Raw genomic sequence first — 16,614 nt, forward strand, 5'->3', positions numbered from 1 at the left:
CTCCTGAACAAAGTCAGAGACTTAAAGGATAAGTGGCATTTTGCACTTTGGAAAATCAGTAAAAGGCATATATTCAGGAGGGCAGAATGGAAGAAAGAAGGTTGGACACAGTTCAGGATGGTTAGAACTATGGTGCTTATCTCTGTTTGTGCCAACCTAGGCCTACTTTTCGGCATTTCTCTCCTGTCTTTATTTTTTCAAATAATATTTTTTTATTTGGTATAATCCATAAATAACTGTTTATTTTTCGCCCCTGAGTCTCCCGTTATTCCGGCTTCTGTTAGCATGTCAAAGAAAAGTCCTCTCTTGTGTATCAAATTCTGTGGTGTTTCAAATTCTATAATTCTTCCAGAGTCTAGAACAAGTACCCTGCAATGTGAAAAGAATCCAGTCAGGTAACCTATAATCAGTATTTCAGTTCACCTTTCTTGTTCTTGCAACTGTAAAGTTTAAATTACTAGGTAAGTTCTATCAGTACGAAATAAAAGTACAATTTGACTCAGGAAATATATCAAGTTTTCTAATATTCTCTTAGCATTAACGCTTTCCTCTAATTATTTTGGAAAGTATCTTCCATACTATTAGGGGACACTTTGTATCTCTCAGCACAGATAAAATCCATTATTAGTGGCAAGTAATTACTGTGTTTCAGATGTGCAATAGCTATCTCTATAGAAATTGTTTTACTTCTGAAAACAAATAAAGCATACCTGTCTGAATCAATGATAGAATGCAGTCTGTGAGCAATCGTCAGGATGGTGCAATCAGAAAACTCCTTCCTGATTGTGGTCTGCACCAAGTTATCAGTCTCAAAATCGATGGAGGCTGTTGCCTCATCCAAGATGAGAATTTTTGTTTTTCTCAGCAAAGCACGAGCAAGACAGACTAGCTGTCGTTGTCCAACACTGTTATAAAAAATAGTAAAATGGTCTCAACAATGGATTTTATGGTCACACACTTCCTATTCTAAAATTCTGATGACATTGTTATTCTTTTCCTAAGCCACATTCATTCATTCTTTAAGAAGTATTCCCTGAGTGATTATGCCAGCCTCTGGTTCAAGTTCTGCAAACAGAACAATGGATTAAACAGACAAAAGTCTGTGGGTTTTCATGGGGAGACAAAAAATATACAAGATAAATGAGCAAAAGGCATAAGAAGAATTCGAATATACAGAAAGGCAGGATGTAAAATGTGGGCATGGGGTGGAGATTTTTGATGAGCATGCCAAAGAAATCCTCACTGAGACAATGCCTTTAGATTCAAGACCTGAAAAAAATGGAAAGTGAATCCTACCGATTTCCAACGGGAACTTGCTCCTGGCAAAGTGATTGGCAGATGTAAAATTCCTGAGGCAGGCAGGAACTGGCCTGGCATATTCAAGGAACTGTAAGAAACCAACGAGGCCAAGGTGGCAGAAACAGAGAGAGGGAGAGCAGGGAGTAAGCAAAGAAGCAGCTGAGTCATGCAGGCTGCGTCTCTTAGGTGCAGAGAGGGTCTGATTGATTTTCCTTAGGTTTCTGACAGTGATGAAGAAAAAGCAGCATTTTGTTGTCGTTGTTCAGTCTTTCAGTCGTGTCTGACTCTTTGCAACCCCACAGACTGGAACATGCCAGGCTTCCCTGTCCTTCCTATCTCCCAGTTTGCTCAAACATTTTTTTCAGGAAAGAAGCTATTAGGGTAGGAGTCTTTACTAAAGAGGAGTCAGTTAACTAATGACTTTCCACACTGCATTGTTGCTTTCCTTCCCCTCCATTTTCCTTCACCAGCAGTTTTCCAGCTGGTGGCTACCATTTTATTTATTCCTGTCTCTCTTCTCTAGAAGGAATGATGTGCTTTGAACAACAAAATCCATGGTGGCTCAGGAGTGACTTCCCTCTGGGGCCAACTTGTTTCTAAAAAGCCCGGAATGAGTAACTCAGGCAAGCTCTGTTCTTTTAAGCTTACCTGAGGTTTTCACCACCCTCTGAAATCTCATGCAGCAGCTTCTTGGGAAGGGACTGCACAAACTCTTTTAAGTGACATAGTTCCAGCACCTCCCATAGCTCATGATCAGGATACTTGTCTAGGGGATCCAGGTTCATTCGAAGGGTTCCCGAAAATAAAACAGGATCCTAGAGAATAGAACAATCACTGGTAATCTTATTGTCACATGAGGCATGGGTACATTAAATAAGGAAAAAGCAAAATGATGAAAAACTAAATAGTTATCAAATTCATTTTATATTGAAACCAAAAGCAGAAGGTCAGAATAAGCTGTGTTTGATTAAATTATTATAAACTTCCTGATTCTTCTTCTTTCTCTAGTTCACAATGTTGACAACAGCTTTCCAACCACAATAATAATGATGACAGTAGACACCATTTAGTCAGGGATATAATATAATATGGGCTTCCCAGGTGGCTTAGTGGTAAAAGAATCCAGCTGCCAATGCAAGAGATGGGGGGGTTTGATCCCTGGGTAAGGAAGATCCATTGGAGAAGGAAATGGCAATCCACTTCAGTATTCTTACCTGGAGAATCCCAGGGACAGAGGAGCCTTGTCGGCTACAATCCAAGGGGTTGCAAAAGAGTCAGACATGAGCTAGCAACTAAACAACAACATAATATATAATATAGAGAAGAATAGAATAAACGTCTCTATAGTATGTATATAATATTATCAATGAGCCCACCAACCCAGAAATAAGGAAGCAAACACTCTTGTTAGACAGATAGAGAACTAGAGGTTCCGAAAAGCTCCTGTCCAAGGACACACAGAACGTAAGTGCTTAAGCAGAATTCAAAGACAACAAGCCCATGCTTTTTCTAATACATTTACACGTCTAGTGAAACTGCATTTTACTACACCTGTTTTGATTTATAAGAAAGGAACGACAGTTCCTTTTCTCCACCAATTTTTTTCCCTGCCAAAATTTCAGATTTTACTTAAATTTGTTCCAAAATTAATTCATGAATGCCAGTATATGTTTAAACAATATGACAAAGAGATGATAGCATTTTTAGAAGCAAATATAAACATACTTCATAAATTCTCAGCTCAAATCTTTCAAACACAACTGAATGAGTCATATTTGACTGTAGAAGCATATTATTGAGCCGATTTGCATACTTGTTAATGATCAAGTTCCTTTGATGCCACAGATGGAAAAATCAAAGGAGCTGGAAAAAAAGATCTAACTGAATTATGGTTCCTTTAATTTAAAAAAAAATTTTTTTCTAAACCTCAAGTCAAAAAGTCAAAAAAGTCAAAATTCAACAAAGTACCAACTAATAAGCAAAAGCCTTACTAATTGCTTTTTTCTTCTAAGAAATACCAGTGTGTTTCAGTATGATTTCTTCATTTAAATTTTATTTGTATTTACTATTATGAAGGAAACTTGCAAAGCAACGTACTAGTTTTTCAAATAGATAAATGCACTTAGGAAGAATGCATCAGGGTAGAGTATTTAATAGGACTTAATTACATAATTATTTTTCACAATATATTTAAAATAGTTTGGCTCTCAAATCCAAATGTATAGGCTTGAAAGGAATATATTCTTAAAAAACAACAACAAAAAAGAAGTTTACCAGAGGGAGTTAAGAAAGACTAGCAGCAAAACCATCTTTACCTGTGGAATAATATTAAGTTTGCCACGAAGGTCATGAAGCCCAATAGTAGATATGTCAATTCCATCAATTATAATTTTGCCTCCCGATCTTTCTACAATTCGAAATAGGCAGTTTGATAGTGTTGATTTGCCTGCTCCAGTTCGTCCTACAATTCCAACCTATAATGAATTAATCATAAACAATTTACACCACACTTTGTGTAAGGGAAGGAGACATTTGTACTGACCAAAAAATACATTATGTGTCTGGTAAGTGGGATCTAACTGCCAACTAGAGTAAACCTGACTATCATGGAGGACTTAACATGACTTTCAAGGATCCATCTTTATCTAGGTACCACTTACTATGGTGGCTCAGAGCTACAGAATCTGCCTGCAGTGCGGAAGACCTGGGTTTGATCCCTGGATAGGGAAGATCCCCTGGAGAAGGAAATGACAACTCTTTTCAGTATTCTTGCCTGGAGAATTCCATGGACAGAGGAGCCTGGTGGACTACAGTCCATTGAGTTGCCAAGAGTCGCACCCACCTGAGCAACTAACACTTTCACTTTACTCACTAGAAAGGCTTGGGCTAATTTGTGTGTTTCCTCTGGTTTTGAATAGTTTAGTTATCACCCAGCAAGAACGGCCCCAGACAGAGCAGATCATCCCTGAACCATCCCTGAACTAGCCATTAAATGTGGGGTTTAAGGAGAGACTGATAAAGGGGTTGATTCCATGAGACTTTCTGAACGAGGCTTCTCTTCCATTCTTCCTCCAAAACAAACAAGCAAACAAAGGAGATGGGAACCCTGTGCTGAGATAGGCTAGAAAATCTAAAGGAATGCCTGCAAAACAACTATTGCATCAAAACTACTAAGGGTGGTCATAGATTATGTCTGAGGATTTTGGACTTTTGGAGAAAAATAATCAGCTTGTCATAGGCATCCAGTGATTGCAGTGTTCCTTTGGCCATGAGATCTAAAGCAACCTCCTCTGGGTGTTGGTTAGTGTCTTGGTGTTAATGGAAACAGTGGATGGAAAGAACATTTGGTGGTTGGTTTGCCCTAATTAAAGATCTTAAATCTGACATACTACATCTGACAACCAGGAATACACTGAATGAAATGGAATAATTAAAATTCCACAATTATTTCCAAAAATTAATTCTTCCTTGAGGCTGCCTCAGTGGACCTGGTTTAGAGGGTTAGAAAAGGAGAATTTGGGTTTATCTGAAACAAGTCTTAGGAAAGGGGAAAGTGGAATACTGCTGTTCCTTAAAAAAATTTTTTTTTACCTTTATTTATTTGTAAAATATCAATCTGATCAGGGAAATAATATGTTTTCATAAAACACTTTCAAAAAATATAGAAGCGAAAATCATCTAAATCCCAACACCTGGAGAGAATCACTGTTTATATTTTGTAACCATTCTTTTTGCTATTAGTAATATGTCTATCTGTTTGCTTTTTTAAAACACAAAAATGATACATTGTCAAAAGATTTGTATATTGTTCTTATTAACTAAATTACATCTCAAGAATTTCCCCATTTCACTGATAGTCTTGGAAAACATAATGTCACTGACTATACAAACATTCTCACCTGTGTATTACTGGATAGTAACTATTATCTTACTGTCTTATTGCTGCACTTCACTTACTAGAGGAAGTAAAAATAAAATATACTAATAATACTGGATGTGTAGCCAAAGGAAATGAAATTTGTATGATGAAGAGAAACATGCATTCTCAAGTTCATTGCAATACTACAGTAGCCAAGAAGATATCAAAACAACCTAAATACGTGCTATGGATGAATGGATAAAGAAAGTATATATATATATAATTCTGCCATAAAAAATGTAGAAAATCCTGCTATTTGTGGTAACATGGGTGAACCTGTAGGACATTAAGCTAAGCAAAAGAAGCCAGACGGAGGAAAGTATTTTATAATCTCACTTACATGTAGAATCTCAAAATGTAAAATTCACAGACAGTAGATAGTGCTTACCAGGGGTTGAGTGGGAAAATGGGAAGATATTGGTCAAAGGGTATAAACTTTCAGTTATAAGACACATAAATTCTAGATATCTAAGACATAGCATGGTGACTATAGTTAATAACACAGAAATTTGCTAAGAGATCATAAGCGCTTAAAATTATGATAATAATTTCACAATTTATGCATATTAAGCTGTACACCCCATGTATACTGTACACTCTAAATATACACAATTTTCATTTGTCAATTATACCTCAATGTAGGTAAACATAGTAAAATCATGTTTCAGAATAGATTATGAACAATTTAAAATATATATTTTTATTTGTAGAGGAAAAATTTATTCTTTACATACCAACAACGTCTTTACTATTTTTAAATGAAATTTGAACAAATGACCATCTTATACTCAATACCACAGTATATTTTGGCCTTGAGAATAAATATATTCAGATAAAAGGTAAAGTGAAACTTATGAAATATTTATGGTACCTTCTCTTCTCCATGAGTCTGGAAAGTGATATCTTGTAATGCTAAACCAAGATCATCTCGGTATCGAGCTCGATAATCAACAAACTCCACTACCCCTTTATTGGGCCATTGTGATGGAGGCCTCTTAGACGTTATCCAGGGTGCCTTAAAACAAATAAATACTTTTTAAACTGCAGTTACAATAAAAATACCTTCCCTCCAAAAAAAAAAATTGTTCTCAGGCATAAAAACAGAAGTGATGAAACAAAAATGAGGAAAGACAACATTTGTAAATATTACGATTTTTCTGAAAATAGTTTTAAATAATACCAACATAAAACTTCTCATCTAGTTATAAGAAGATTTTATAAATCAATTTTCACACATAAAATGGCTTCCATCTTCTATTAAGTTATCAAGAAAAGTCTTCTATAACTTAATAAAGGATATGAAAGTAACCTAAAATTTTAACTGACAGGGGACAGTTTGTCATTTATTTCCCACATACTGAGTGTTTACCACACCAGTCAATGCTTTAGTTGTTGGAGATTTAGCAGTGAGAAAAACACAATAAATAATAAACATAAACTCTCCCTTCAGGAGAGTACTTGCTGGTGATGAGAGACAGAAAGAATCTTACAGTTTATGCAGAATACTCTTGCTGTTGTTGCTCAGTTGCTAAGTCGTATTCAACTCTTTTGTGACCTCATGGACTGTGGGTCACCAAGCTCCTCTGTCCATGGGATTATCCCAGCAAGAATACTGGAGTGGGTTGCTGTTTCCTCCTTCAGTGGATCTTTCCGACCCAGGGATCAAACCCGTGTTTCCTGCAGTGGCAGGTGGATTCTTTACCACTGGCCACCAGGGAGGCCCATGCAGAATGTTAGTTGATGATAAAGTTTTGAAGGTCAAGAAATAGGCAGTGTTGGTGTAATTTTAAGAAGGGTGGTTAAGAAAGTCTTGACTGGACCTGATTGGGAAACAAGCCATTTGGATATCAGAGGAAGGGCTTTCCAGGTAAAAGAAGCTGGGTATATAATCTGAGGACCTGAGACACTGGAGGAAGAACAGGAGGTAGAATACACAGGAGAGTGCGTCCGGCCAGTGAGGGGAAGTGTTTTCATGAAAGGAAGTGATCACAAGCATCAAAAGATAGTCTAGGTAAAGTGAAGACTGAGAGGCTGCCGCTGGTGACGTTGACCAGGGCAGGCGCAGTGAAGAGGTGGGAGTTAAAGCCTGTGTGAAGAGGTTCCAACAAAGAATGAGAAAAGGAGTTAGACAGAGCAAGTACAGGAACTATTCCCAAGAACTTTGCTGTAAAGAGGAGCAGAGAAATGGGGCTATTGAGTAAATATGGTTATTTGGACGTATTTACTTTTTTCCATATCAACAGTTTTTGTAATGGTATCTCTTACCTTACAAGGCATCAAATTATACAAGGGTAATTTTTAAAAATGTGTGTGCACACACACACATTTTATTGTCTTTTTTTTTTTGCAAAATAAAAAATATATATTAATAGCAAAAGGTTTAGAAAATACAGAAAACAACTTCTTTTTCCTTTCTTTTGTCCATGCCATGTGGCATGTGGGATCTTGGGTTTCCAGACCAGGGATCAAAACCACATTCCCTGAATTGGAAGTGAAGTGGAATCTTAACCACTGGACTACTAGGGAAGTCCTGAGAATGATAAAATTTTAATATAGTCCTTATATAGCAGTAGGCTGAACAAACTAAATATTGATAATTATGATTGTGAAGGTAGACTAATCTTTCAAGAAATTTTTGTGAAAAATGAAGGTAAGACTCAGGGAAGAATCTGGAGGAAGAATCAACATTTAGGTAGGAGTTGGAGTATGCAGAAAATATTTTACCATATTTGTAGGCTGAAAGGAGCAAAGGGGTTAGGGTGCTGAAGTTAGGACTTAGAGAAGATGGTTAATGGAACAAGGTCTGAGAAAAGACATGAAGAGATGTTACCAAAAATACAACTGGAAATCTGCAGGTTTTTATTTGGAGGAGGAATACACCTTCTTGAGTTATGAGCAAAGGAGGAATTTTTCATGAAGATTTAGATGTCTTTATAGTCAGATTGAAGAAGATATAGAAATTCAACATATAACCTTTATCATCTGCCCTGTTAATTCATGGAACTGGGAGACAGAGTAACTGAAATTAACAAAATATGCAGATAATGCAACCATTATACTCTGTCGATAGTCTAATTCTTCTGTCCCTCAAATTATACTTAATTAAAGGGAAAAAAGCAGACTGATTTATCCTCTTCTTCCTTCCCGTCCACAGAGATGCTAATGATGAGTAAATGAAACAGAAGGTATAAACAATAAAGGCATACTTAATTTTTAAATTATACAATCAGACTCTAAATAATTAAGAGATGACTATATTAAGACACTTCTCAAGGTAAAATCTTTACAAAGTTGTAATCAGAGGTCGCATATTTTACTCTACATTGGTAGGGGACAAATCACTGTGCCTCTTAAAAACAGGTGATCATGTTTCATTTTTATAACAAATACAGATTTTGTTCAGAATTGATTTTCAGAATGTCTGTTCAAGGTGCACTGCAATATCTTAAATTCTGTATCTGTTTATTGGTTATTCATGAGTGCTTACCTCTTTATCCATATCTTCATATTCACAAACTCTTTCAATGGAAACTGCATTGGCTTCAATTTCACATGCTTTTCTTACCCAAAAATTCAGGGTTCGAGTAATCTGGGAGTGAAAAACCAAGAGCTTAATGAATAAGTAGCCGTCTTTTACACAACATTAATAATACTTTACAAAGCATTTTCCCCAGAGTTTTAGTATGTTTTATCCCTTTGAATTATTTAACAACTTAATTCAAAGTAAGCATTTTTATCTACAGACACACATATGTGCTGTTTTAGGTTTGTTCAATTCATTAATGCCATAAATAATGGTTATTTGGCAGAAGATAGACTGGTTACTATATATTAAAGGGGCCCATACTTGGTGTAAGGAAAGATGAGTACCAAGACTGATGGGATAGGCCCTAAGAAATGTACATCCTAAGCGGGGGAAAAAATTTGTGCACAATGTTACCTTTGCCACACTTTACCATTTTCCACTAGAAGGATTCTTCTAATTTTCTGACTACAACTGTCTCCCTTTTTCCCCCCCAAATTTTACATTCTTCACACTCACCTTTCTTCAAAATACAAGTTCTCCAAGGTTATAACCTCAAATGTACTTCTGAAAGTCAAAAAGCCCTCACAATTCAAATTTTTCTTGAGTTTGTTGTTAAAAGATTTGATGGCCAACCTGACTTGAACTAATGTGGGCCTCTTTAAGGTGTTGATTTAATTCACTCAGGCTACACATTCACATGTTTCACTGCAGAACAAATAGTTTGACTACAGAGTTCTGCCCAGGCACTCCACATACTATGTATATGCATGTGTGCATGCCAAGTTTCTTCAGGCATGTCCAACTCTTTGCAACTGTATGGAATGTAGCCCGCCAGGTTCCTTTATCCACGAGATTCTCCAGGCAAGAATCCTGGAGTGGATTGTCATGCCCTCCTGCAGGGGATCTTCCCAATCCATGGATCAAACCCATGTTTCTTACGTCTCCTGCATTGGCAAGCAGGCGCTTCACTACTAGTGCCACACCTGGGAAGCATATATATATATGCTATATATATGTATATATGTATATGTGTATGTATACATATATATGTATATATATGTATATATGTTATATTTCTTTTCTAGAAGCCTAAATTCTTAATTCTGAAATGCAACTGACCTTGAAGATTTTAGATAAGTGATTAAGAGCATGTATGCAAATTATCTACACTCACCTTATAAATAATATGTGTATATATATATATATATAAAGCAGTATAAGACATTTTCTGTTTTACAAAGGGGACCTGAACACAGTCATACCACTAGCACTTTGCAGTATAATATACACAGAGCTTATTAGGGAAAAAAGTAAAAGCAGAGAGGAAGCAGAGGATATATTCTTCCCAGAACTTGCATTATTTCTGCTTAGGTTGGATAAACTATCAAGTTAGTGCAAAAGTAATTGCAGTTTTTGCACTGTTGAAATTAGCCATTTGTAAGAATTAAAGATTTTAAAATTAAAAAAAAATTAAAGTTGATAATAAATTGCATAATATAAAAAAAATAAAATAAAAAAATCTTAAAAAAAAAAAGAAATTAGCCATTTGATGTTGGAATTCATTCTTAAATGTGGTTACATTATACATCATTTTAATGTACATTTCTTGCTTTGTGTCTTTGCTAATGACTTATTATTTGCTGCTTATTTTATATTTATTTTAGACTATGGAAATGATGTTAGAAAAAGAGCAAATTTGAGCAATGTTATTATTCGAGTTCAAATTGGGTTGTAAAGCAGCAGATACAACTCGAAACATCAACGACGCATTTGGCCCAGGAACTGCTAATAAACATACACTGCAGTGGTGATTCAAGAAGTTTTGCAAAGGAGACAAGAGCCTTGAAGATGAGGGCATAGTGACTGGCTATGGGAAGTTGACAAGATCTAATTGAGAGGATCATCAAAGCTGATCCTCTTACAACTACATGAACAGTTGCCCAAAAACTCAACATCAACCATTCTACAGCCATTCGGCATTTGAACAAATTGGAAAGGTAAAAATGTTCAGTAAGTGGGTGCCTTATGAGCTTCCCTGGTAGCTCAGATGGTAAAGAATTCACCTGCAGTGCAGGAGACCTGGGTTTGATCCCTGGGTTGGGAAGAACCCCTGGAGAAGGGAATGGCAACTCTTCCAGTATTCTTGCCTGGAGAACCCCATGGACAGAGGAGCCTGGCAGGCTATAGCCCGTGGGGTCTCAAAGAGCTGGACACGACTGAGTGACTTTCACTTTCATGAGCTGACAAGAAATCAAAAAAACTGTCATTTGGAAGTGTCACCTTCTCTTATTCTTTGCAACAACAACAAACCATTTCTTCATCAGATTGTGATGTGTGATGAAAAGTGGATTTTATACACAATCAGTGATGACCAGCTCAGTGGTTGGACCAAGAAGAAACTCCAGAGCACTTCCCAAAGCCAAACTTGCATCAGAAGAAGGTCACGATCACTGTCTGGTGGTCTGCTGCCAGTCTGATTCACTACAGCTTTCTGAATCCTGGCAGAACCACTACATCTGAGAAACATGCTCAGTAAATCAATGAGATGCACCAAAAACTGCATGCTGCAGCCAGGACTGATCAACAGAAAAGGCTCGATTCCCCATGACAGTGCCCTACTACATGTCACACAGCCAATGCTTCAAAAGCTGAACTAATTGGGCTATGAAGTTTTGCCTCATCTACTTTATTCACCTGACCTTTCGCCTATTGACTACCCCTTCTTCAAGCATCTCCAAAACTTTTTGCTGGGAAAATGCTTCCACAACCAGCAGGAGGCAGCAAATGCACTCCAAGAGGGCATCAAATCCTGAAGCATGGAGTTTTATGCATCAGGAATAAACTTATTTCTCATTGGCAAAAATGCATTGATTTTAAAGGTTCCTATTTTGATGAATAAAGATGTGTTAGAGCCTAGTTACAAAGATTTAAAATTCATGGTCTGAGACCACAATTACCTTTGCCCCAACATAATAGATGGACAGGACATGGTAGAGAAAGTCCCTACCCTTGTTGTGTGCATGGCATGCGTGCTAAGTTGCTTCGGTCTTGTCACTCTTTGTGACCCTACGAACTGTAGCCCTCCAGGCTCCTGTCTCCATGAAATTCTCCAGGCAAGAATACGGGAGTGGGTTGTCATGCCACCAGGGGATCTTCCTGACCCATGGATTGAACCTGTATCTCTAACGTCTACCCTGCATTGGCAGGCGGTATCTTTTTACTAGCACCACCTGGGAAGCCCCCTACCCTTGTTACACTTTACAATCTATAAGGATAGGAGAGAATGAAATGTCTCGGTAATGATGCAACACTAGGATCCTGGTCCTCTAGCACTGAGCCTTGGGGATCAGCTTTCTTTCTGTGAACTGCCTTAGAACTGCTGAGCCAGCTATTTTGCTAGCAGCAAAAGAGAAAAAGAAATGCGCCTCCAGAGCAATCCAGATTTGTCTCTCATTACTTAGTTACTACCATCTCTTATTCAGACAGGAAAAGAAGAAAGCTTAATTAATTGTATTATAAACATGTCATATACCACACAATCATTATTACTTACATTTAGGGCATAGGATATAGACAAACCAACTATTGCTGAATCTATAGAATTGCCAGCCAGCACAGTAAGCACTGCAGTGAAGAACACCATTAAGCTGCCAAGAAATTCAAGTCTAACAGACAGCCACCTGAAATAATGGAAAATATTCCTGAAATGAGATGCAAAAGCTTTGGTGCACTCAATATGAACTCTCCTCTGGGAAATGAAGACATAAACATCAATAGCTGCTTTCTACTTTTTTTCTCACTTAGTTAGAACTCAATCAAACATAGAATGGTTGCAATGACAATAAAGAATTTATTTTCATAAAAATATGCTTTACTTTTGCAGAACTTTGCTTTTAAACTTCAGTTCAGTTCAGTTCAGTTCAGGCGCTCAATCATGTCCGACTGTTTGCAACCCCATGAACCACAGCGTGCCAGGCCTCCCTGTCCATCACCAACTCCCGGAGTCCACCCAAACCCATGTCCATTGAGTCAGTGATGCCATCCAGCCATCTCATCCTCTGTTGTCCACTTCTCCTCCTGCCCTCAATCTTTCCTGGCATCAGGGTCTTTCCAAATGAGTCAGCTCTTTGCATCAGGTGGCCAAAGTATTGGATTTTCAGCTTCAACATCAGTCCCTCCAATGAACACCCAAGACTGATCTCCCTTAGGATGGACTGGTTGGATCTCTTTGCAGTCTAAGGGACTCTCAAGAGTCTTTTCCACACCACAGTTCAAAAGCATCAATTCTTCAGCGCTCAGCTTTCTTTACAATCCAACTCTCACATCCATACATGACCACTGGAAAAACCATAGCCTTGACTAGATGGACTTTTGTTGGCAAAGTAATGTCTCTACTTTTTAATATGCTGTCCAGGTTGGTCATAACTTTCCTTCCAAGGAGTAAACTTAGTCAAAATTAAAAAGAAAAAGGAAAGAACACCATCTGAAATGATGCATTTATTTTAAAATCTCATTGGAAAATCACTTACCTTTCTGATTACATGCACATTTTATACAATAAAATTAATCTCTAAAAGTTAAAATGTGCCTAAGTACTATTTAACGTTCCCCCACACTGGGTGAAATGTATAGCATTAAATTCAAAATATTATAAATGATTTTATGCAAATAAAATGTATGTTCACATATGTAAATACAACATAGAGTCATATCTTTAGTAATTCTAATAGCATCCTGTGTAACTTTCAAAATATGTAGGAACTTATATTTACGTAAGTAGCATGGACTATTCATATGGATATAAATAGATGTACTTTAACTTAAATGTGTATTAAATACTAGAAATATTTAAGGTTTTAATATTTTTGATGAAATGTTACTAAAAATACTCTATTTAGATGTCAATAAACAAAACATCCAAGAAGGGGCTAGTCCTGAATTAGGTATGTGGATATGACTTACCTGTTTGAAATCACATTGTTGTAGAAACAGACCAAGTTCTCATTCACCACCTCTTTGTTTTGCTGGATGAACCTCTGTTCATGTCCAAACGCCCTGATAGTGGACACCCCCAGCAGAGTCTCACAGAAATGGGAAATGACTGGAGAGTGAGATGCTCCTGCCAGGCGTCGAATCTGCCGAGAACTCGCCATGTAGTATCTCTAACAGGAAAACAGAAAGAGGGGGTCTCGCAGATGTAGCCAAAATTTCTTCAGCAGTTTGAAAATGCCAAGATACGTGTGTAGTGGGCTAATGAACAGCCCCCAGAAGTTAAACTCAAGTTCTAACCTCCATTGCCTGTGAATATGACCTTATTTGGAAAGAGGATATTAGCAGATGTCATTAATATCTTGAGATGAGATCCTTAGGGTTGGCCTGAAAGCCAGTCTGAGTGTTATAAAAAATAGAAAAGGAGAAGACACAGACATAGGGAGAAACCCATGGAGGACAAGATTGGAGTGATGTACCTGGGAGCCAAGGAAAATGCCAGGGGTCACTGACAGTCACCAGAAGCTAGGACAGAAGCATGCAACAGAGGCCTACTCCTGGATTTTGGACTTGTGGCCTCTAGAACTGTGAAAGAATAAAATTTCTGTTGTTTTAAGCGACCAAGTTTGTTATAGGAGCCCCAGGAAAGGAATGTACCTTTGTAACAGTGAAAGTGAACCTGTTAGTAACAGTAAAAAGCCCAAATTCCGGATAGCACAACTCAAACATAATTGGGCAAAATTTCACCTTGGTAATGCTCTCAAACAACCATTACTGAGCACCTACTGTGGAAAAAGCTCTGTTAAATAGTTGAAATTGCGGCCAGGTGGTTAACCCATTAAATGAAGGAAGCCTACCGAGTGCACAAGCAATAATATTTTTGTGATAGTGAATGTGTTCAGTCATTCAGTCATGTCCAGCTCTTTGTAATCCCATGGACTGTAGCCCACCAGGCTCCTCTGTCCATGGAGTTTTCCAGGCAACAACAATGGGGAAGGTTGCCATTTCCTCCTCTAGGAGATCTTCCTGACCCAGGGATCAAACCCAGGTCTCTTGCATTGTAGGCAAATTCTTTACCATCTGAGCCACCTATACCTAACTATAATTATGGAAAATTTTTCCACTAAAAAATTTCTATATGCCCACACTTATAATTGGTGCTTCCCCTCTGGATAGTTGAGATGAGTGGACTGTGGAAAGCTAGAAGGAGTAAGCCTAAGTTAACTGGACCATCATCATTCATCAGCCCCAAATAGTTGCTATAAACTGGAAATGAAAATAAAGAGTTGCCACATCTTACAATTTTTTTTTCAGAAAAATCTTTTATGTAAAATTCCTGATTTTAAAAATGTCTTCATTTTAGTAAGAAACATTGAGCTAGCTAAGTGAAAACACATCTGAAGCCACATGTGGTCTATCATCTGGGCGTTTACAAGCTCTGCTCTATGCTAAGTGCTCTGGAGAATACAAAGGATGATGGCATTCTGAGCCCACCAGGGGACTCAAGAGATTGTCCCAAAAAGAGTTTCATAACAGTTCAATGAATTGTTGAAGCCCTGGAGTCTCTCCATAAAATTATAGAGAGCTCTGAGCTTAAGAACCTTTGATCTAGATTGTTGTGTTAGTAGCTCAGTCGTGCCTGACTCTCTGCGACCCCATGGACTGCAGGCCTCTAGGCCCCTCTGTCCATGAGATTTTCCAGGCAAGGATACTGGAGTTCCTTCTCCAGGGGATCTTCCCAACCCAGGCATCAAACCCGGGTCTCCTGCACTGCAGGCAGATTCTTGACCAACTGAGCTACAAGGGAAGCCCCTTGATCTAGATTAATGCTTCTCATAGATCAATGCTTCTCATATTTCAGCAAAAATTACCAAAGGATTATAAAAACACAGATTTCTGGGCCCCAACCTGAGAGATTTTTCATCCCTCCACCCCAGCTCTATTAGGGTATGATAAATAAAAATTATACATATTTGCTTGCAAAATATGATATTTTTAAAAGAAGAGGTACAATTGGAGATTCTGATTCAATAGGTCCATGGGTCCAGGGACCACACTTTGAGTAGCACTGATCTAAAGCAAACTTCTTATCTTACAGGTGAAAGAAATGTAGGTTGGAAAGGGAAGTGATGTACCAAGCACAGGAGTCAAGAAAGCGACTAGAATTTGAGGCTCCTGACTCTACCTTCTGGGCTCAACCTATTAAGTTCCCCTTCACAAAACATGGTTTCTAGACTCTTTTCCATTCCTAGTCACCCTATTAGAGTGCACCAAGCACAAAATTTTCACTTGTGATATGCTTTGTTGTTTTTGGTTTTTTAAGCAGATACAATTGATTCTCAATGTCATTCATCAATTTTTTTGGTTATTTTTAAACTATAAGACATAGTGTCTGCCCCAGAGAACTTACAATCTTATTGAGCAGACAATTTTAGGCCCACTAAAAAATAAAACAACAACAAAACAACCCACAAAATAATATAGCATAATACAATAATATTCTGTAATAATATAGTATAATAAATCCATAATACCTTCGTAAGTCATATCTTTGCACTGTTTTGGTAGAGAATGCTTCACACAGAAAGTAGAATATAACCTATGCATAAAGGGTGAGTAAGATCCAGTGGCAGAGAGAAGAGGGGCATCATAAGAAATAGGAACAATAATGATAGTAGACATGTAGAAATGAGCAAATGATTAACAGCTTGGTTTGGACAAATTGAACTCCAATAAGAATTTTAAAATTTGGATTTTGAGAAAACACTAAACTACAAGAATGGCATCCTTTCATATAAAGAGCCTCAAAACACTATTAAATTTAATTTAAACAAGTGTTAAATTTTGTTTTTACACTATAGCCTCCCAGTGACATTATCTT

General features: G+C 37.5%; 1 protein-coding gene across 1 annotated transcript in view; it reads right to left on the reverse strand.

Annotated features, from left to right (window-relative positions):
• Positions 1-212: 212 nt before the first annotated feature.
• Positions 213-16,614, reverse strand: part of LOC128053856 (multidrug resistance-associated protein 1-like) — a 95,770-nt gene continuing 79,368 nt past the window's right edge. The window contains exons 21-28 of the mRNA XM_052646323.1: positions 13,707-13,906; positions 12,298-12,424; positions 8,706-8,807; positions 6,090-6,233; positions 3,615-3,773; positions 1,948-2,114; positions 711-905; positions 213-369 (exon numbers count right to left, since the gene is read on the reverse strand). Of these exons, the coding sequence (XP_052502283.1) occupies positions 213-369; positions 711-905; positions 1,948-2,114; positions 3,615-3,773; positions 6,090-6,233; positions 8,706-8,807; positions 12,298-12,424; positions 13,707-13,906 (1,251 nt within the window). The remainder of the gene's footprint in view (positions 370-710; positions 906-1,947; positions 2,115-3,614; positions 3,774-6,089; positions 6,234-8,705; positions 8,808-12,297; positions 12,425-13,706; positions 13,907-16,614) is intronic.

This window comes from Budorcas taxicolor, chromosome 1, assembly GCF_023091745.1.
Source record: "Budorcas taxicolor isolate Tak-1 chromosome 1, Takin1.1, whole genome shotgun sequence".
Taxonomy (NCBI): Eukaryota; Metazoa; Chordata; class Mammalia; order Artiodactyla; family Bovidae; genus Budorcas; species Budorcas taxicolor.